This window comes from Anopheles coustani, chromosome 3 (genome assembly GCF_943734705.1).
Source record: "Anopheles coustani chromosome 3, idAnoCousDA_361_x.2, whole genome shotgun sequence".
Classification (NCBI taxonomy): domain Eukaryota; kingdom Metazoa; phylum Arthropoda; class Insecta; order Diptera; family Culicidae; genus Anopheles; species Anopheles coustani.
Window position 1 is genome coordinate 5,932,910 of NC_071288.1, and position 20,736 is coordinate 5,953,645.

At 45.8% G+C, this 20,736-nt stretch overlaps 4 protein-coding genes across 4 annotated transcripts in view; all 4 read right to left on the minus strand.

Moving 5' to 3' along the window:
- Window positions 1-5,305, minus strand: part of LOC131259162 (G protein-coupled receptor kinase 2) — a 54,615-nt gene extending 49,310 nt beyond the window's left edge. The window contains exons 1-2 of the mRNA XM_058260595.1: window positions 5,171-5,305; window positions 102-1,630 (exon numbers count right to left, since the gene is read on the minus strand). Of these exons, the coding sequence (XP_058116578.1) occupies window positions 102-153 (52 nt within the window). The 5' untranslated portion in view covers window positions 154-1,630; window positions 5,171-5,305. The remainder of the gene's footprint in view (window positions 1-101; window positions 1,631-5,170) is intronic.
- A 938-nt stretch (window positions 5,306-6,243) lies between these two features.
- Window positions 6,244-19,095, minus strand: LOC131259163 (cystinosin homolog). The gene is made up of 5 exons (XM_058260597.1): window positions 18,922-19,095; window positions 7,737-7,766; window positions 6,698-7,669; window positions 6,524-6,626; window positions 6,244-6,443 (listed from the first exon to the last, which is right to left on the minus strand). Exons 1-5 carry the CDS (start codon window positions 18,938-18,940, stop codon window positions 6,356-6,358), a joined length of 1,212 nt encoding a protein of 403 aa, XP_058116580.1. The 5' UTR covers window positions 18,941-19,095; the 3' UTR covers window positions 6,244-6,355.
- On the minus strand, window positions 8,929-18,295 carry LOC131259780 (cystinosin homolog). Its single transcript, XM_058261368.1, has 4 exons — window positions 18,256-18,295; window positions 9,525-10,286; window positions 9,162-9,450; window positions 8,929-9,083 (listed from the first exon to the last, which is right to left on the minus strand). The coding sequence occupies exons 2-4, from the start codon at window positions 10,245-10,247 to the stop codon at window positions 8,929-8,931; spliced, it is 1,167 nt and encodes a 388-aa protein (XP_058117351.1). The 5' UTR covers window positions 10,248-10,286; window positions 18,256-18,295.
- Window positions 19,096-19,336: 241 nt separating the features above from the next.
- LOC131260437 (uncharacterized) lies at window positions 19,337-20,247 on the minus strand. The gene is made up of 2 exons (XM_058262151.1): window positions 19,462-20,247; window positions 19,337-19,402 (listed from the first exon to the last, which is right to left on the minus strand). Exons 1-2 carry the CDS (start codon window positions 20,245-20,247, stop codon window positions 19,337-19,339), a joined length of 852 nt encoding a protein of 283 aa, XP_058118134.1.
- Window positions 20,248-20,736: the final 489 nt, after the last annotated feature.

The window sequence follows — 20,736 nt, forward strand, 5'->3', positions numbered from 1 at the left end:
TGCCGCGGCCAGGAGAGGGCTAAAAATAGCGCCCCGCTGGTCGATGATGCACTTATGGACGAATTATGTTCCCCTGCACGACCCCCGACCCCGTTACTTACCCTCGCGCGCCTTCAGGTAGACCGTATTGGCCACAATGTTCTCTAATTCCATTAGTTCCAGGTTGGCGGCTTTTTGTTGTCAGAATGGCGACCCGAAATAGAAGCGCCTAGGCGTCGTTCGCTGAAAACCGCCGGCTCGCGGTTCGTTCCTGCTTTACTACGCGGATTCCTCCGTCGAGCGGGGGGAGAAGGAGGGTGCAGCGAGCGGATCCAGCTGTCTGCTACGATGGCTGGCAGCGAAATATTTCGCGTCGTGTCCCGGTGTAGCGCTCTGCAGTCGACCGTTGCGCGCGGCCGATTAAGTGTGCGCCGGTGCTGGTTTTTACCTCCAAGCGGCCGAAATTCTTTGCGCGCCCACGCTGGGCAAATTATTCCGCCGACCTCTTCTTGGCACCCCGGCCCCGGTCCGGTGCTAGCCGCTGTTTTCTTCCCGAGTCCGCGAAAACGCGTCCGTGCTGTCTCGCGCGTGTTGGAGATATTTTTATGTTGCCAACACTTTCACTAACGCTCCAAGCACGAAAAACAACCGGTACGGCACGGAACACTCTTTTCTCTTCCCCTTCGACCACGGTGGCTGCACACACATACACACACAAACACACACAGACACTCACCCCCGTATGGGAGGGTGTGGGATTTTGCACAGCTTTTCCTTTTTTTCTTAAATGATAATTATTATTATTTTTCTGTTTCGCTTTCGTTTAAACAAACGATCGCCTAGTAGTCACACAGTAGGCCGGAACCACTTGAGACCCCGGTGTGTTTCGCACGCAATCGCACCCAAACACCCACCCCCCCTGGGGACACACACCATGTGCTTCTTGCTTCACTGGAAAAGTGGTCGTGCTGGCGCGCACCAACGAAAACCCGCCCCGGAACGATCGTACGCGGCGATCGCGAAGACTTGACGAATCTCGGAACCCGCTTCGTTTTCGACGCACCGCTTTCCGCGACGTTTCCTTCGCCCGGCGACGAGCTGAGACGCTGATGACGATAATCACGAGAAGATGCAATATATTCACAACTACACGCGCTCGGACGTACACGAAAACACACGGACCCACACACCCGCAACCCACATCCGCCGGACAGGCTGCTGCTGCTGTTGCTTCTCCTCTTGTCAGCAGCTGACCACCACCGCCACCTCCACCACCGCCGCAGCTTCCGGGTTCGCCGGTTTTAGTGGCGCAAGAAACGGAGCAGATTTATCGGGGGTTTCTTTTCCCGCCTGGCCGATCTCATTTGCGGGAGAAATTTGCGCCTTTCTTTACTTCTTTTCTGGAGTGTGTTTCGCGTTGTGCTGCTTCAAGCTCGCTTCTTGCGAGGGGATTTGGAAAGGAATTTCTCGTTCTTCCCCTGGGCTGGTGGAGCAGCGATCAATCTTCCGGTCGTACGATCATCGATCTAATCGTGACTCAACATCACGGGGGTGAGCATCTTCCTTTGTCGCTTGCTTGCGTTTTCGGTGTGGTTTTTTGCACAGTGCTTTTTGGGCCACTTTACTTTCTCCGTCCCGAGCCGACGATGTGCTGCAAAAGAAAGGAACGAAGTAAAAAATTAACATGTGAGTTAGATAGTATAGAGGAGTGTAACCTAAAATAAAAGTCTTATTGATGATTGACTTAAGATGAGTTACAAACTCGTTGTGTGTTTCACGACCAATTTTACCGAACTCTATATTATTTTACTTACAAAACTAGTTCACTGATTGCCTATTCAAAATGTGCATAAATAAGGCACCCAAGAACTTGGCCATGCACCGAAAAAGGCTCACGTGTGTCGTAGCCATTTTGGTTGAAATTTCCAATTATAATTATTCACACAAACGAGCGTGTGTGTGCATGGTTCCATGACCCCACGGTGGAACAATTCACCGTCACCACGGTGTCGAATATCCTTCGACCCGGTGGATGGGAATGATGGGTGGGGGGGTGAGTTGCATAGTTTGCATGTTTTATGCGGCCACTACAATGTTCGAAGCAAGCCTGGGTCGCTTGATAAATCACGAGCCCGAGGAGCCTTACGAGGCCAAACGGTGTACGACTACGATGACGACGACGACGACAACGACGGGTACTACCGACGAAAAGCCGACCGGCAGTCAATCCAACTGGTGGACCCCGGGAGCTACCCCGGTATCGAAAAGTGTTCCGTAAAGGATGGAGCAAAACAAAACTTCCAACACACCGTGCCTTTTCTACGCCGTGAGGAAGGCAGGTTCAGAGATCGTAACATCGGTTGGTACAACTTGCAATACTTGCCCCTCCACAAGAGTGCCTCCCTTTTACCCCACCCCGGCTTACGGGTCGCGACCAATGGCACCGTCGTTGCCGTCACCACTGGAAACGGACCGAACGCTGGTGGTGGTGGTTGTGTGCTGATTTATCTATTTTTGAAACCTTGTCAAAGTGCCATCCACTCTCGGCATCGGTGGCGCGGGCCCCCGGGGAGGCCTCTAGCAGTTGTGTTGGCGGTTGGCGAGAATTATAAGCCATGCGAAGATGGGAAGGGAACGTGAACTCTAAGCGAACGAACCGAGTTCACCTCCAGTACTCGACCCGAGGGGTTTGTTGCTCCCCAGGTGTGCGGAAAAATTTACGACCAAATCTGTGAGGGTCGTGCAACCTCGGCCAACTTCCAATATGCAGTGCAGTGCCGACCGGGTAGTGAAAGTCCCCGGTCAGCTATAGCAAACTTTGCATTTCGAGCGGGTGGGAGAGTTCTACTAAAAAGTCAACAAGTCCACAGCCAGCGATGGCCTTTGAACTTGTGAATTTGGGTGTGACTGAATTACCTCTCGAACCCTCAATAATCCAACACGCCATGCAGAACGAGCTGGTACATCTGAAGTGAATGAAATATCCATCGGTAGGCACTTTACCAGCAAACAGCTCAGAGGAGGGCCTTGTATGGTCCACGCCCAGCCGTCTATCGAAACGCAACTCTGTTGACAGATTTCATTCCTTGCCCGGTGACCCGGTTTCTAGCGGATGCTGCCGTAGGACTATTGCAGCCCTGAAGTCACATTCGCCGTCAAGTTGAGCCTTACCCCGCCCGTCTACCTTACCGTTTGTGTCACACGAGTGTCAATCAATTCTACAAATGGTGGCCCGACTCGTAGACCTGGTCTTTGCTTTGACGACCCTGCACATCAGCCCCTAGCGGTCGAGTGGATCGTTTTCAGTCGCGGCTTGGGGCATACACGGCGAACTTCCGGCTCTCGTTAACCGTCGACGGTGGCTACCTTCCGGCATACGGGCGACAAGGAGAAGTGAGCAAAAGGCAATTGCCTGACCAAACCGGAGCAACATTTTTCCTGTGCGATCGCCATCGGAGGAAGAGCCAACCCCGGGCCTAACTATCCTCTGTTGCCAGCCGTCGTTAATATGGTCAGTGGCGAATCAATGCAACCTGTTCCGAGGGAGGTGCCTACATGGGGGTATATTAGAAAACCTGTACCAACTTCCATTTCGGTACTACTGGTTGCATACCGGGTACATATACGAATCGCAGCGGTTGCCTACTGGTGAAAGCTATCGAATCTCAACCTCTAGCACACCTCTCCCCCAGGTCTGTTTCCCTTCCATCAATCCATCATCCATTGGCACATGGTCTGGGGATCTCGTTCGGGGAAGAATCCATCGTTCGGTTCGCTTCAACAGCACTCCTAAATAAAAACGCAAACACTCCAATTTCGGAACAAGGCAACGGGAGCAAATTTACGATCGGCCTTAGGAAATGGGCCACGCACTGTGAAAAGAAGTGTTGCAACTCTCATTAAAAAATGTTGATGGTTGGCCTTATGGTTCACTGGCTCGGTCGCGGCAGAAGGACGCTAGTGAAACATCTATAAATTCAAACCTAGACTCTAATCTGTTCCTGGTGGGGAGCACACTTCGGATCTCGCCATTACTTGGCCTGGGTGGTGGGAAACGGAAAGAAGCTCTCATATTAATGAATGAATGTAGATGCGCCGCTTCGAGACAACTCTTGAGAATTGCGGAACGAACCACGCGAAATCCAATGCCGCCATTAAATTAACGAAGAGGCGGTTTTCATTCATCTTCAGAGCAGCAAACTAATTGGAATGCTACGGAAAAACTACACCATTCGGTGGCGGTGAAACTTGATCCACCATCCCCAAAGGTAGAAAAGCCACCTTCCTTCAAGCCCATTCTATGGGAAATCGAAAGGGCGTTCGAAAAATAGAACCACCACACCGAAATAAATCGAAATCGAAGTTTGGGACATTTGCACAAAATTATCATAAATTTACCACGGGCCGTTTCGCGATGGAACGAAATTTCCAGTTCAACTTTTCCAATAAGGGACAACGCTGACAGGCGGGGCTTAATTGAAGAATGAAGAAAAACGCTTTCCCCCTCACGAAAAGCTCGAACCCAATCAGAAAATGGGCTCTGGTAGCAAAAGTTTTCCCATGGAAAGGAATCAAATTTACATGTGCAAGGACAAACAAGATGGGAAAACTTAATTAATGTTTGTGCGCTCTTGTTCCTCAGCTCAATCGGCTTTTCGGTATCAACTTTTCGTCGGCTCTTTCGACATCGATTGTCGATATATGAATATTAGTGTTACAATTGAAATTAAAATTTTATGGCGATTATACACCAACATTTTTCATATTTTTTCACTTAATTTTTTTCTAGTTTCCAGAGTTTTTTTTTAACACAACACACAATTGTCAAATCTGCGGAACTGAAACGTCAAACTTGCACCATTCATAACCTCAATTCATGTTCGATCTTGAACGTTTTGTTTCGTGGTACCAGTATTTTGCAAACAAAAACAGTATGCACTTTTCAGGAATCTTTAACAAACACACATACACACACACACATCAAGGACGTATGATGGACGAGCAGAAGAATCCCATTAACAATCCTGCAAACGCTCGATAATCACTGAAACCCGCTCGCAGCGAGGGGTGTGGTGAAACGGACAGGAAGCTGAGAGTCCATGATGGAAAAGGGAAATCGGTAGACATCGGATGAAACGGAGATTTCAGGGACGGAGATTTTTTTCTTAGTGGATAGCTCGCAGATTCTTACAAACGGTCACCGATTGTGTCGGCTGCACTAGGCGGAACACTACACCACTGCACTGCTGCGAAGGATTTTTATGGACCGTGGGTCGTTTGTGCTGCTGTGGCAAGGGGGAAAATTGGTTCAACGACCGCCGCTTCCGAGCACTACACGCACGAACGACTAGATGAAGACTGAAACTTTTTACGATAGAGAAGGTACTAGTGTTGGCAGAATCGGGATTCGGAAGATTCGAAAATTCGATCCCTAGACGGATTCCAAAGATTCGAGTCTCATTTGACGGATTCTAATGATTTGGATCCAATTTGACGGAATTTAAAGATTTGATTTGTTTGAAATTCGAATCAAGTTTGATTTGTTTACGATTCGATTTTATTTGTTTGAGACTCAATTTGATTCGGTTCTGACTTGATCCGAATCTGTTTAAATTTGTTGTGAGTCGAATTAGCCACGTAACGAGTAGATATAGAGATAATGAGATAAATTTGGATGGATCTATGGATTGGACATAGATGGATCCAATCTATGGATTGGAGATTTTACGTGCGATTAAACTATAAGGATAAATGATTTACAGGCCGGCATTGATTGGTTTACATCGTTTCACGACTAACAATCCATCAAGAATTGGGATTCGGGTTCGTGATCCGGATCTTAGAATGGATTTGAATCAAAAGATTCGATTTTCCCACCACTAGATGGACTACAACTGGGGATCAATCACAGCAATTCGCCCGCAGGCAAGCGAAAAGCGAATTCGCCTCAATTTTCTGAGATACCACGATTCCTATTGTTTCGATACAGTAATCTTGATTTCCCTGAATTGATTTATGCAACTTACCCCTTTGAATAAACTTTTGTTTTACGGTAAACAACATAATGGAAATACAATTTGTCCATTTTTTAAGTATCTAGCAAGACGCTGCATCATGATGATCCGCTAGATACCTTATCGAAACCGGAATTTAAAATGTGTGTGGAGCAATGAGCGTTGATCAAACATTTAGGTTTTGACAATTTGAAAATCCCGGTTACGCAAACACGTGGACCAAACCCCATTTTTAAATCTTACACGTTTAGTTTATTTATTGAAACAAGTCTTTTGAATAGATCATATTTTCTAGCAAGTTGTTTTGCTATTCCTTCTTGCCGTTCAGTCTACATTACAAACATCATACCCATTCTATAAACTTATGTGGACACACCGTTGGGAGGTGCAGTGGTAACACTTCCAGGACCGGGATAGTTTTCTCCACGTAGTTCAATGTAGTTCGAGTTCCTGTGAAAAATTGTTTTAAAAAATCGATAAAAAAAAACTCCCGTTTTCGTCGAATTAAAATTTCCGTTATCTTATACAACCTGTAGAGAACGTAATGCTGCACAATGAAGAGCACGTCGAAGAGTACGGAGAAAAATCCAAGCCCAAATTTGGCACCATCTCCAAAGATTGAATCCCAATCATCTGAAATATGGTTAAGAGGAAGAAATTGAAGGTTTTTTGTGTAACAACTATTGCGCCATGATTAAGCCTACCGTAATTATAGCCATTGACTAGCATCTGGAGCATGCTGAAGGAACCACCTGTAAAATCCAGTAGGACGTTCCCAATGCTCCAACCGACGGTACTCTTACGACGATAGTTTAGCACCGCCTGCGGTATATATTTGACGAGCGTAACGGCCAACTTTATGAAGCTTAAATCATAAAAGAAATCCAACCATTGATACGTCCCAGTTGCTACCAGCACGGCCGATATGAACACCACCAGTCCAAAGACTACCATCAGGGCACGTGCCGTGTATGACACCTTCTGCTGGCCACGCTCGTAGAAGAAACATTGTACGATGATGAGTGTGGTGGCAAATACGGCGTGCAAAGAAAACGCCACATCGTTCACTAGCACCGGAATCAAACCCCGAGGGTTGCGCCGTAGATACTCCTCCTGCACCGAACCGTTCCAGAACAGCGCACAATTGAACGCTGCATACATCGTGTGACCAACCAGATTCAGGGCGAGGTAGTCGAACGACAACCCGACCACGCTGGCACGGGTACGATTTTCCCATATCTGTGGCCAGAAGGACCACGTCCAGGCAAGAAAGTAAGCCCACCCGATGGTCGACGAGAGGGTAATAAGCTTCCACGACTTGGCAACCGTCACACGCACGAACGCTTGACTTTGGTCAATTAAATCGCTCGCCGGAAAGGCGTGTGCCAGCAGGTCAAATATTCCGGCGCGAAGCCCAACGAGCGACACGCGCTCAGACCGATCGATCACGTTGGACGGTATAGGATCGAATTCGATCGACGATGGAATTACTTTGACGTACTCATTACCGGCCGTCACGTTTGTTTGGGTAAAATTAACGATTACACGTTCCGAAAGGGTACCGTGCAGCCGCAGGGTAACATTTTGCATTTGTCCAACGATAACCGTTGCATCCTGGGGGCCAATTTGAAGGTGCGCCTGGTTTGTGGGGTTGGTTTGAGCTGAAGTAGTGGATGCTGAAAGGAATAAGATATAAATAGGTAAGAATTGTTTTTCGCGTACAAGACTGTTTGTATGTTTTACCTATTAAAATTAATCCAATGGTCCAGGATACTGTGAGGTAGAAAGAATGATACAAATAAATAGATTGGCAAATTTGACAGAATATCACATCAATTTTTAAATCTTTCTTTCGCTACAACCTTAATAATCTAAGGATAAATAAATTGCAAAGCATGCCCATTGTTGACTTAAAACTATGCAAACGTTAATTTATTTCGTTCCTATCGTTAAAACTGTGGCCTGGTCCGAACGACGGACCGAATATCCGATCTATCTTATCAGCTAGCATAACAAAATCACTTTAAAAAAAAGTGAGCATCTATTGGCATCTCGTATGCAAATGCCGCTGGGTCGCTTTAGCCTTTTGCTTGGTTGGCTGGATCGCTTCCGGGTGTCTATTTTGTGCGACACTGCTACCGAACGAACCATCTTCCCATCACAGTATCACCAAAGGCTTGCAGTCAGTGTATGGCAACGATTGTGTTAGCAATCGAAAAAAAAACATATCTATATATCTAGTCGCGTACTAGAGAAGTAAGAGAAAGAGGAAGAGAGAACGGGGTCTCGTATGTACGTCGTCTACGGCAAACTGTCCTTACTGCCACCATTACTGGCGGTGGTGGTGGTGGCGGTCGAGGATTCCTCCTGAAGATTTTTCGCGTCCTTCGCATTCCTGCAAGGTGCCACGGAAGAAAGGGTGAGATGTTAGAGGTTGTACATGAAACGATCGTCCGTATTTTATCTGATAGCTCGAAAGTTTGAGTTTAGGAAATTGAACAGCAAATAAGAAAGCCAATAGAAAGCAAAGTGTAGAGAGTTAGAATGTAGTAGAGTTTTCGACAAACCAGTGTTTCATGCGCTGTTGCTGTGTGGAACGTGTTAGAATTTTTCTCTGTAAATCCGCTTTTAAATGGTACGTTCTCTATTCGAACGCGTGTGGGCGTGTATAGTTTAATTTTGTAGTGACGGTTGCCGTTTGAGCGGCAGTGTGTTTTGTTGTACAGTTGTTGTTAACGGGTGTTGTTATTCGGTGTCAGTACTGGTAATGGCATGCGGTTGTTTGAGCAATGTTTCTAGGTTAGATTCGATCGGATCAATCCGTTTTTTCGGGGTTCTGCAAAAATAGGGAACGATGTACAAAAAAGTGTACGGTTTAGACAAATACAAAATGGTTTAAAATGTTGTCAGTAGGAGTTTGAGTGAATTAGCTGCATTAGCGGGACGGGCAATCGTGCACCACATCCCAGGGTGTTCTTCTCTCATACCTGTACAGAACGTAATGTTGAACGATGAAAAGAATGTCGAACAGCACCGAGAACAAACCGAGCCCGAACTTGGTCGGATCGCCAAAGATTGATGCCCAATCGTCTGCGTAGATAAAAAGTAAAAACAAGGTTAATTTCGAACTATCTATCGTCTTAGCCCTCGAATATACTCTCTTCTTACCATAGTTGTAGCCGTTCAGAAGCATCTGCAACATGCTCAGCATTCCACCGGTAAAATCCAGCAGAACGTTTTCAATGCTCCATCCAACGGTGCTCTTCCGCCGGAAGTTTAGCACCGCCTGCGGTACGTACTTGATCAACGTCACCGAGAGCTTGATGTAGCTCAGCACATACAAGAAGTCGAGCCAGTGGAACGTTTCGGTGCCGACCAGAATGCCGGCGGTTACGATGACGATGACGAAAACTCCGATGATAGCCCAGGCAATGCGGGACACTTTTTGCTCCCCACGCTGGAAAGATACAGAGTAACATTTGGATAAGTGCAGTGCTCTCCATCGGTGCATTACGTGCCTTTCGTGCCTACCTCATAGATGAAACACTGGGCCACCGTCAGCAGCGTAGCAAGTGTGGCATGTATCGAAAATGCTACATCGTTTGACAGCACCGGGTTAAGGCCACGCGGGTTTCGATCGAGATACTCCTGTTCGATGTAACCGCTCCAGAAAAGCGCACAGTTGAACGCGGCGTACACCGAGTGTCCGACGAGATTCAGCGTGAGAAAGTCGAATGAAAGTCCGACCACACTCTGTCGTCGGTAGTTGATGATCATCTGTGGCCAAAAGGATACCGTCCAGGCGGCAAAATAGATCCATCCGATCACATTGGAGACGACAATGATGGTTTGTGAGTTGGCGACGGTTACACGTATGAACGCGGCCGCATCGTCGATGAAGCCGGTCGGTACAACGGCGGCCGTTAGGTCGAACTGTCCGGGTGACACACCGAGGAGCGTGATCTCGTAGCTACTGTCGACGTAGCCACCACCCAAGGAGGGCGCCTTTATTTCCACACTGGTCGGATCCACTTGCAGGTAGTTTACGTGTTCGGAGGAAAAGTTTAGCCGGACATCTTGAGCTAGTGGACCACGCACTTTGGCGAAAATTTCACTCCGTTCGCCCACGATTACGGTCACATCCTGTGGGTCCAACACGACTGTCGCACCGATCGTTGTTTGGGCGTCGCTGAAATTGCTTCCGGCGAAGAGCACACCAAGGCAGAGAACTAGCGCCGTAATTAGAGCCGCCATCCTCAGTCAGTGGTAGCGAACGTTCTGCGAATGCACGACCTGCAAAGTACGATTGATATGTATTAAACTCGATACACTTCTTGACCCTCCTCGTGCACTTTCTCTTGCGTAAATCGAGAACTAATATATCCATCTTTGAGGCGTCACGTGCTCACCTTTCCCCCAAAACCCCCCGAGTACCCAGCGTTAATCCTTTAACGGTCGATTTTGGAACACAAATTCTATTCAAACCTCCAATTACACCGGGAAGCGCGAATGACATCGACGACACGTGCCGCAACTGCATGCTACCACGGTCGGCGCCGAACTCATCGGAATATTCATAACGCACCCTGTGCGATGGCCATCATAACGCTACACTTTCAAACCATCTCGCCAGCGCGAGGCCGGTTGTTGGTTTGAGTTGGCGAAAGTTGGCGCCAGGAGGAGGGACGGTTTGGTTCACCTCAACACAAAAAAAAAAAAACTCGTTGCCCGATCGAAAGGGGATTTTTCAAATTGCGTGAATTCCCACCAGCATCGAAAATACCGGCTCAACCAGCCTTCCCAAGCAAATGTTGCTGATCTTCGGCGTCGGTAAACCGCTGACACTCGAGCCACGACGCACTCGACACTTGCGGTGGTGATCTTCGCCAGCAGCAACACGCACAACCACCTCGTCGTGGGTGCCCACCTTGAACCGAAGGCGTACAAACCGGGCAAACCAGCAGCTCACCGATCCGGTGTAGATAAAGTTTCTAAACTTTGCGGGCTCGCTCCGGGTAAGAATAATGACCACGGCGTAACGGAAGGAAACGCGAAAGGTCGCGCTGCTGCCTAACGTGTAGGGTGGTGTCGATTACGTCTTTAATCGAGCTGAAAGTGGTAACTTTAGCACTCAAAGAAAAAGACATAGAAACATGCATACACTTACAGGCGAAACGAGTAACTTTTCGAAAATGTTGAATTGTAAACATTGATTCGCAAAATGGAAAGGAAGAAAATGATTCGCTGGCTTGTCCCACTCCTCAGCAACGCCTACTTTAGCAACACAACAACAACCGCCCAGCAACGTGCGCCTACTTCCACTTTCCTCCAAGCAGAAAAGTTTCATTTCAATCACGTTGCCCAGATTTGTGCAGACAAGACGATCCAGGTCGCACTTCAAGTGACGGTTATTCCCTTGTCGCTTCATTGAAGCACTTTAATCTAACCAGCGGAACAGAACAGATGATAAAGTCTCAGCTGCCAAAGTGGTTTGCATAAAGCCGTTTACCGGCTTCAATCGATCGAAGAACTGCCGCCAGCACTCGAACGGTGTCTAAGGCGCCGACCGAAGTTCATCAAGGATCATCAATCCCTCCGGAGCATTACATGCTTGAACATTCCAGCACTTCAAGTGTTATTGACGCAAAGGTTGAGGATGTTTGTCCGTTAATTGATTAGATGAATTAAGATTGAAAAAGATTTTAAACTCACACGATTGAAAAGAGGATTTTCAAATAAAAGCATGTTTCTTGTATGTATTCTTACAAACCCAAGACATAACTAACACAATGTAATTTTATTTTTACTACAAACTATTTTACGAGCCTCAGAGTGACATGAATGATTGGTGTTGTGTAAAAAATGTCGTTAAACTTGATAGCTTAAACAAAGCGACATTTATAGTGGAACCGTTGAACAGAATGGCAAATGGAATGAGTCTCCAGTTCGAGACACTATTTGTACGCGCTCGTAAATCGAGGTTGCTGTCCTTTTTCGTAGAACCACCGCCCATGGAATAAGGTTTCTGTGCCAATAAAAAAACAAACTGCCAACCCATTCGCGAAATTTGAATTTAAAGTAAACGTCATCACGTTGAACAACAGCTTGTATTTCATTAAACAACAAAACCACTTGTTTAACAATCGAAAAAAAAACATAATTACAAGCAAGGAAACGCAAAAATGAAACACTATCGAAAGTGCAAATAAGTGCCGCAACTAAATATGTTTACCTTTAGGTGCGGAAACGGACACGAACCACCGAAACTCGACGGTTGACGGTGCACTTTTGGAAGACAGAATCGTCAAATATTGCATTCACGTTCGATTCGTCGGTGCACTTCCTGACTTCCCGGGAGACGGTCAACGAAAACGGGGTCTCCTTGGACGGTGACCACGAGGACGGCGAGCTGTTAACGGTCGCACTGGTCGTCACTTACTGAACTATCGCTTGAACTGAGCCCACCAAAGAACCCGCCGATCGCATCGGACGAATGCAAGACTGCAGTGGAGAACGCTGGATGCGGAGAGAGTGAAAGGAAGGCGGGGGAATGCTAGCGGGAATTTCTCAATGACCGAAGCCGGTTGAGCTGAGTCCATAAACAAACCAACGGCCAGTTCACTAGTTTCAGTTGGTTTTTTTTTTTAAATACGTCATGTGGACGGAAAACTTGGGGTTTCCCCGAATGCAGGATTTTTTAGATACTGTCCAACATTAAAGCGGGCCCGTGCACAAAGATTGATGTGTTTGTCAGCATCACACTAAAAGTGAAACTGCACCTTGCATGTGATTTTAACTGCAATTACCCAACACATAAGCTCAGTTATGCATCAACTTGTGTTTGTAAACAATTGATAAATATTCCCTGTGTTTTTAAAACATGTTTCAGAAAGAACAAGAGGAGAAGGGAGGTTTATTTGTATTTATTCTCTTCAATATTCTTCAATTTGTTTTCAAAATCAGATACAGGTTTTTTTATATATTGCACATCAAATGTAGTTAGTGTAATCGAACATTTGAGAGACCAAATTCGAATTACTACAGAAAGGGAAATATAGAGCTTAATCACATGCATGTACATCAGTGATGTCAAACTCAGTTAACCGGGTCGCATTTCTTTCCAAATTAGGTTTGCGGGCCAAAAAGTATCCATTGGTTGGATTCATGAAAATAGGTTCTTATAACATAACAATGAATCAGGTTTTACAGTTTTAAATTTTTTAGTGTATTATATTGCCTCTTATAAAATTGCTATGAATCATATCGATTTTTTAATCTGTTTATTATTAATCATATCAATTTTTTTATTATTATGAAATAAGCTTTATCATTATATCAGCAGTTTTCAGTAAAACAAGGCATAATATGATGATTCAGTATGCCTGACTACGAGTGATTACTTAGTGTAGTGTACAACTCTATAAGAAATACAAAATTACAAGAGCATTCTAAAAGAAATTCGCGCAATCAGTTGTCTTTAGTACTTATGCTCTTTTACTTATCTTAACTCTCTACCAAAAATCACAATAGTATTGAATTGCAAAATATGTTTAAATAAACTTGATATGATTTCGTTAGAATTCGGAAAACGATTGCATATCTTCAATGCGCGTACGTCGGAGTTTTTGCTCCTCACCGTTTCCAATGGATGATGAAAATGCTTTCTAAAACAAATCCTAATGAGAAGTTTACCATACATAAGCTGGCTGAAGTGCATTCTATAAAAAAACATAATCCGAATTATTCTACACATCTCATTTCATTGAGACTGCTAACTATAATTAATCAGATTTGTTTGCTTGTCGGGAAAAATGTAATAAAACCTTTGCTCTTGTCCACTGCCATACGTCGACTTAATGTGAATCAATGATGAGTACGGCTTTCATATAGAAATTGTTTGAATTGACAGTGGTTTAGCCCTCTTGCTGGAATAAAATCCATAGTTCGTGGAAGCACATTCACAATGAATGTTTGTCATTCAAACGAAAGCCAATACTAAAGGTTTAAAACATTCCAAGAATTGTGTCAAAGGGGTCGCGGGCCGCATCCAGCGTTCTTCCGGGCCGCATGTTTGACATCTCTGCCGTAGATTCTATTTGTTGCGCCAGGTTCCATAGGACGATTAAAAAGTTTTTTTACTTATTACTTAGTCATTAAGATAAGGGAGAGGAAAATTATTGCTTGTACAAAAGGCCCTATGTGAATGGCCCTTCCCACCACTACACCTTCCGTCACGTGGGATAAGCTGAATTTCTTTATCTTTATGATGTGGCAATACGTCCGACGCGGTTACTTGTCTTTCGTGAACCTGTGCAAATCAGGACGGCGCAAATTGGGGGGGGGGGGGGGGGGGGCCTCCATAATCGGCTCATTGCGATGGTCATTGCTTCAAGTACAATCAGCGGCACGAACAATCGCTCCGTCTGAAAGTCGCGGGCTCCGTGGGCGAATACTCCGTCAGTTTAACTTGACACGTCCGAACGCGCACATCGTCATCAATCACACAACGTTGGAGGACTAAAACCTTTTCGCGAATTTGAATTGAGAGCCTTTGGTGCCATTGGTGAACGTTTGCTCTCCTCTTTTCCAACTTTTTGGTGAACTAAAACATGGCGTGGTACATTTATTTGCCTCACGTTTTCTGCCGTGGGTCGCGTGCGGTTCGTTTCATTTCTTCTCGTTCCGATTCGATTGATTTTGTCATACGTGTTGCATAACGAGAGGGAAACGCGAATCCGCAAAAAAAAAACCCAACCCGCGGTACAGACATACGGTGTTGGCACTGAAACAACAGAACTGACCCTGGACCGGGCACCGGTTATTATTTTTCCTTCTCTCCTACTCCTCGATCGTTTCAATCGCACGACCGGTGAACGGATAGTTCCGGAGGCTGGACGAGTACTCGGGGCAAAGTGTTGCCTGCGTGACGGGGGAGAAAGGACGGCCAAGTAGACAGGAGATACAGGGTGGCATTGAAGTGCGACCTGGGGATGCCTTGAGCAAGGAAAAGTGAAGCACGTAAACCGTCTATATGTGGAGCACATCGGTGATATGTGAGTTCATTCAGAAAACCGAACAGGTTCTCGGCATCCCGGGAGGAGATGGAAAAACCAGGAAACTCCCGAGAGGACCCCTTTGCCGATAAGGCCCTAGATGGAGTTGAGGGAAAAAAGAAAACCGGCACGAATCTCCAAATCTGGATACGGTGAAGCTTGTTACGTCTGCACCGGTACGCGTACCAGATCGGACAATCGTTGGGAATGGCAAGGAGAGACCTTGTCCCTGAACTTCACCTACAGCCCTCGAGAACGCCCTGCGAGTCGCAGGTATTTCAGCTATTTCGCTGTCCAATGCGAACGGTTTGCTTCCTAGTGGTCCTTTCGAATTTTTTAACGGTTGGCCTCTAGCCGCACTTATGTATTCCTATCCTTTCCCAGCCGATTTCGCGACCAGACGCGAGATAGTTACGTACCGATCGATTTACACCTGAGTGCACGGTTTAGGTTTTCTTGTTCTGCTCGTTGCCCTGTCCTCGACGGAATTTGACGGAGGCTCTCTCGACACACTTCTTTTAAAACCCAACACACACACACACACAAACACACGCGAGCTAAGAAAGTCTTGCACGGTCCGCCCAGAACGGAACCCACGGCCGGCCAAGTAGGGAATGCGAAAACCGTGCGCCAAGTGTGCGCCTTAAATACTGCGACCCCGAGCCGGACGCGCGCTCGCACACACTTGGCACCGCGAACGCACACTTGGTTCCCGTCCCGCGTGTGTGTGTGTGTGTGACGCGAACAATCCATCTCTTGATTGATCAGTGTGCGCTCGCGCGCGCACGACCTCCACCTCCTCCCGCCGTCTTTCATCTGATCTCCATCGTTGACCGTCGTAACCGTCGGAGTCAATTACGATCGCTGGGCCGCGATTGGGAAGTGGTACGGCAGGCAATTTGCCAAATCAGCGTCCGCCCCGATCGATGTATGTGTGTGACTGGGCTGTGCGCCGGGAAGCCTGCAAGTTGGTGGCCTCCCAAGAAGTGGGCTCAACGACCGGCCTGCTTCGACCGGCTCGAATTGAACCGTCGCGGTCGAAAGGGCTCCTCTATTCCGCCTAAGGCAAAGTTCCCCATTTGCCGGGACTAGAGGACACCCGATCCCGATTGGTGGCAATAGTTTTGAGGGCCCCATATCAAATTCCTTCGAGTGTCACGTGAAGATTCAAACCCGTAATAGGATTACAACTGAACGGAACTATTTAAAGTAGGACTCAATCGTTTCGTACCATCGGCGTGTAATTAAGAGGGAATTACAGCTCCTCACTGCCCTACTTACCCGTTTTCTCGGAAGGTTAGAATTCATTTATACTATATTTATTGTAAACACGTGTCGCCCTTAAGAAATGCCTTAAGAGACCTGATTTCAATACAACTTGTTCCACATAAGGCACGTTGTTGGTTCGTAGGTCTATTGAACTGACCAGTCGATCTCTATGCAGATAGTATGACCGATGTCTGTAAGTTACTATTGTCTTATAAGACACCCTCTAAGATTAGATAACGCGTCATTGAATTTAATAAAAGAGACGTCTAAAGGGTCACATTAAAAGTGCATTTACCGACTAATGACAATGATGGCACACCATTTACAAATCGCATGGAAATTACGATAAAATTTCCCTACGGATGTTATGTTTGCACACGTGCCAACCGATGAAAAAAGGCGGAAAGTACAAGCATGCATTTTGTTTCCAATCAGAGCGTGAATCGAATAATTTCCGTATCAAACTACCGAGTCAATAAAAACAAATCAAGTTGATTTTAAATAAATAACCCACACTCGTTGTACATGGAGTGACTTGCAATAGTACTTCTTCTCCGAGGACGTTGACTCTCTAGCGTGGCTGAAATGCATTACTCATTACAAAGGTTTAACTTTATGCGTTATCATGGTAGCCACTTGATTGGCTGCAATTTTCGGGGCGGATACTGATGATGCCATGTATCGGTAGCGGAAAACAGTGCTGAACTAAACTCGAGACACAATTGCGTCATGCTTTTTCGCATGCTCAAACCGAACGCGCGACACCGATCTCGAACAAAAACTGGGTACATCACTTTCCTCTCGCGAGCCGACACGCCATCAGGTAAGTGGTGGCCACGCATTGTCTGCATATCGAAAAACAGAATCACCGACACGACTGCTTCGGTTGCTGGAAGCGAGATAAGGTGCCACTATCAGCATATTTTGGCTCCGCGAACGGTGGCAGTTAGCCACGTGGGCTGAGGTGAACAAATGCAGTTGCGATCACCTTGTAGGAAACTCTCGTGCGGCGTGCAATGTTACTGAAACAACTTTATCTCGATGAACCAACAGCTGATTTGCCGGTGCCTGTAATAAATATACATGCAGGAGGGCTCGTTCGGCAGCTGTAATCACATCGGATCGGTTTCAACGTGTTGTCGTCGTCAACACCGTCCCGATTGCGCCCGACCGATCGGGAAGATGAGATTATTCGCAGCGATAGGCCGTGTCGGTTCTCCCGTTGCCTGGGGTTTTTTTTCTTTACGTAATAAAAGTGCTAAGCGTATTTTCCCCCACAAATATGTATGTGACACATCCCGAGACCGTTCCAATTCCAACCTGCCACTCGATTCTGCAAGCCACTCGACTCCGTTCTCGACTGCTTCTCGGGTCGGCTGTTCTACTTTGCTCAATTTTACGGCCAGAAAACGGTTGTTTGCACCCGAACGCACCGCTAACGATTGACTAATTTCGATATGGTCCGCCCGCAGCAGCAGAACCTCGTGACGGGGCGGCGACGTCGATGAAGTCGAAGGAAAGAGCGAATCGCGTAGGGCTGTTTGATAAAAAAAAAAAATAAAGTGTGAAAACTTGGGACTGTTGGGCAACCGCCGTGCTTTGATTCATTTATCACCGCAACGACACGCGGCGGGACAGACAAAAGTACAAAAGGGGCCGTTTCATCAGATATCGTTTTCGAAATGTAAAACGATTCAAAATAGACGCCAGCAGGAAAAAAAATCTACAAATGTCCCAGCCGTTGATAAAAAGTTTGATCAAAATTTTATCTAATCAAAACGTGACCGTGCCCAAGGTTGTATGCGTCCGGGTCGTGTGCGCACGGATGTGCAGAGGACCCCCACTAAAGCGAAATCCCAAAGGGGGAAGGAGTGATATGCAAACTGACCTTAAAAAAAGAAAGTGCACAAAGAAAGATGATGCATTGATATCGTACTTACATCGTTGCTGCGCCACTCTGCAGAGAAGCATACACTCATTGTGCACTTTGTACGCTACGGATCATTCCAGCTGCCGGGTCGTTCCCAACCTCCTCGAGACGGAGCCATCGTCGTCGCCGGCACCAATTTATTCTGATTGGCAGACGCGAGACGCAACGATACGCAACGTTTACGAATTTGATTAAATGGCAGAGCTGCTGCTTTTGGGGGAGTTTCGCTGCACCAGGGAAGTGCACCAAGGAACCGAACTAAAAATAAATCACGCGATCGCGAACCGCGTGGGGTAGTACGGACGTGCGTACCGCTTTGCCTCGCTGAAGTTTGTGGTGGTGATAATGCAGATGAGAAGATGACATTCGCGATAGTGAAGATGAAGATCCTTTGCCATCCGGTAGCTTTGGGCTAACGATCGCTAAAGAAGTTATCTCGCGTAAGCATGACTTGACAGAACCGCGGTGATCGCGAAAAAAAAACCCGCGGATGTGACTCATGACGATTTCGTATTATTAGAAAGCGAATGACGAAACGGATCGCCTCAAATCATCATAATAACTACAATTGAATCACGAACACTACGACGGCACTTTGACTGCTACATTTGGACGCATGCAAAACATCGTTTCATTTGCATTTTCAGAACGGACCGATTTTTGCTAGAACACTTACCGACGCTGCAGGTTGCCATTGTTGGAGCCGTTAGTGCTAATCACGCGCTAAATACACGTCTTGCGGGGGGTTTAGTTTTATTTGCTACTCGTTTAGAAAGAAAGCATATCACTTTATAGCTAAATTTAGTTAGATTTCCACGAGAAACACCCTATTTTCGATAGTTTTATTCAAGTGCACATTGAAGGCGGTCTGCATCATTGTAAACAAAAATAAACACCATTTTTTTCTCCTTTTGTTCAGCTTGACGTTTGTCAGCTGATCGCTGCTCGACTGCAAGAGCAAATTTTCATTCGGCGTGATTCGAGCAGCTGCATTTGCTGAATGCGGTCGGTTTTGTTCAAAATTAACAGACAAAAATAAATTTAGAAGTTTCTATTCAGATAAAAGGTTTATTAACACGTATTTCACTCATCTAAACAGCAGGTAAAGTATCGAATTGAAGAAACACAATCAAATAAGTCACGATTGTTGCACAGCTCTGGAAAGCGAAAAGGACATAAGAAAACTTACTTGTTGTGATGTATGCTTTCAACTTACCGCATAAATCAAATTGAAGTTCAAGTTGAAAGCATTGAGCACTCTGAACTTGGGTCTGTGCTCGGAAACGTACAGGCAGAAACAGGATAACATGTATTTTGTCTCTTCATCACTGCTGTTTATGTTTCCAACCGCGCAAAGGTGGTTTTCAAATGACTCCAATGCCACATCCGTTGCTACGCAAACGCCAATCAACAGCATGTCGTTGACGGCGAAAGGAAGCACCCACGTTGCCAACATGCCTATAATAGTTTTAAGACTAACTGTGTTTGACCGATACATGCGAAACGAAAAGTAGAGCCTATCAGTTAGGATTAAAAAGTGTTCGAAAAAGATTAACAGTAAGGCCCAACCGTACACCGCGCAGAAGTTTTCAATCATTTGGCAAATATGACGATGCAGTTGAACGATTGATCGTAGTTTCGTTTCACTCATGCTTTGAAGAGGAAACTTCTTTTGCAATTCTACGACCAGAATTCGTAATATCATTGTGAACAAAGCAAACGATAAAGAGATAGCCGTTTCTGATAAATAGGCGTATATTCGCATGGCGTACAGAATGTAGTGATTTGTCTCATTCACAAATCTAACTTGCGATGTTACTACCATTATACTCAGAACGATTACGTAAGCGATAAACATATACAAAAACCATATCCAAAATATTTGAAAAGATCGTTTAGTATTAATCATACAATTGTGCTCAGTAAAAGCAGTTTGCAGTTTGTCAAACACTTTCTCCCACGATTGTTTTAATGTAAGCTGCGTAGCTTGTAATGTAGTCATAGATATGAACAATACGTTAAACGCAAACGCTACAACCGATTCTATAGTGATAAAGATGACGAATAGTTCAAATTTGTCATCTAAAAAACGAGATAATAAAAATTGGATATTGAAAAGGTTAGTATGATACATCTATAGCATTTGGATGCATTGGAAATTACTTTTAGGCCAAGTTACAACAGCTGTTTCATTCCTGTACAAAATGAACCATAAACTGACCAACAACAAACAGGTTAAACTCAAAATAACTAGTATTGACGCGGCCCGATTGATTTTAATTTTTCCGTACTGATCCATGGATAACGAACAAACACCAAAGACACGCTGTAGCCGCAACGTCCAACGGAATCGATCCAAAAGCAGACGGGTTTGGTTATGATGAATAGAACGTAGCATTATTGCTTGATATCGTCTGCAGAACAGTAGCGGGAGACTATCAGTGCTAAACTGAATGTATTGGCATTGGCGGTGTTCGAGTAATTGATTAGC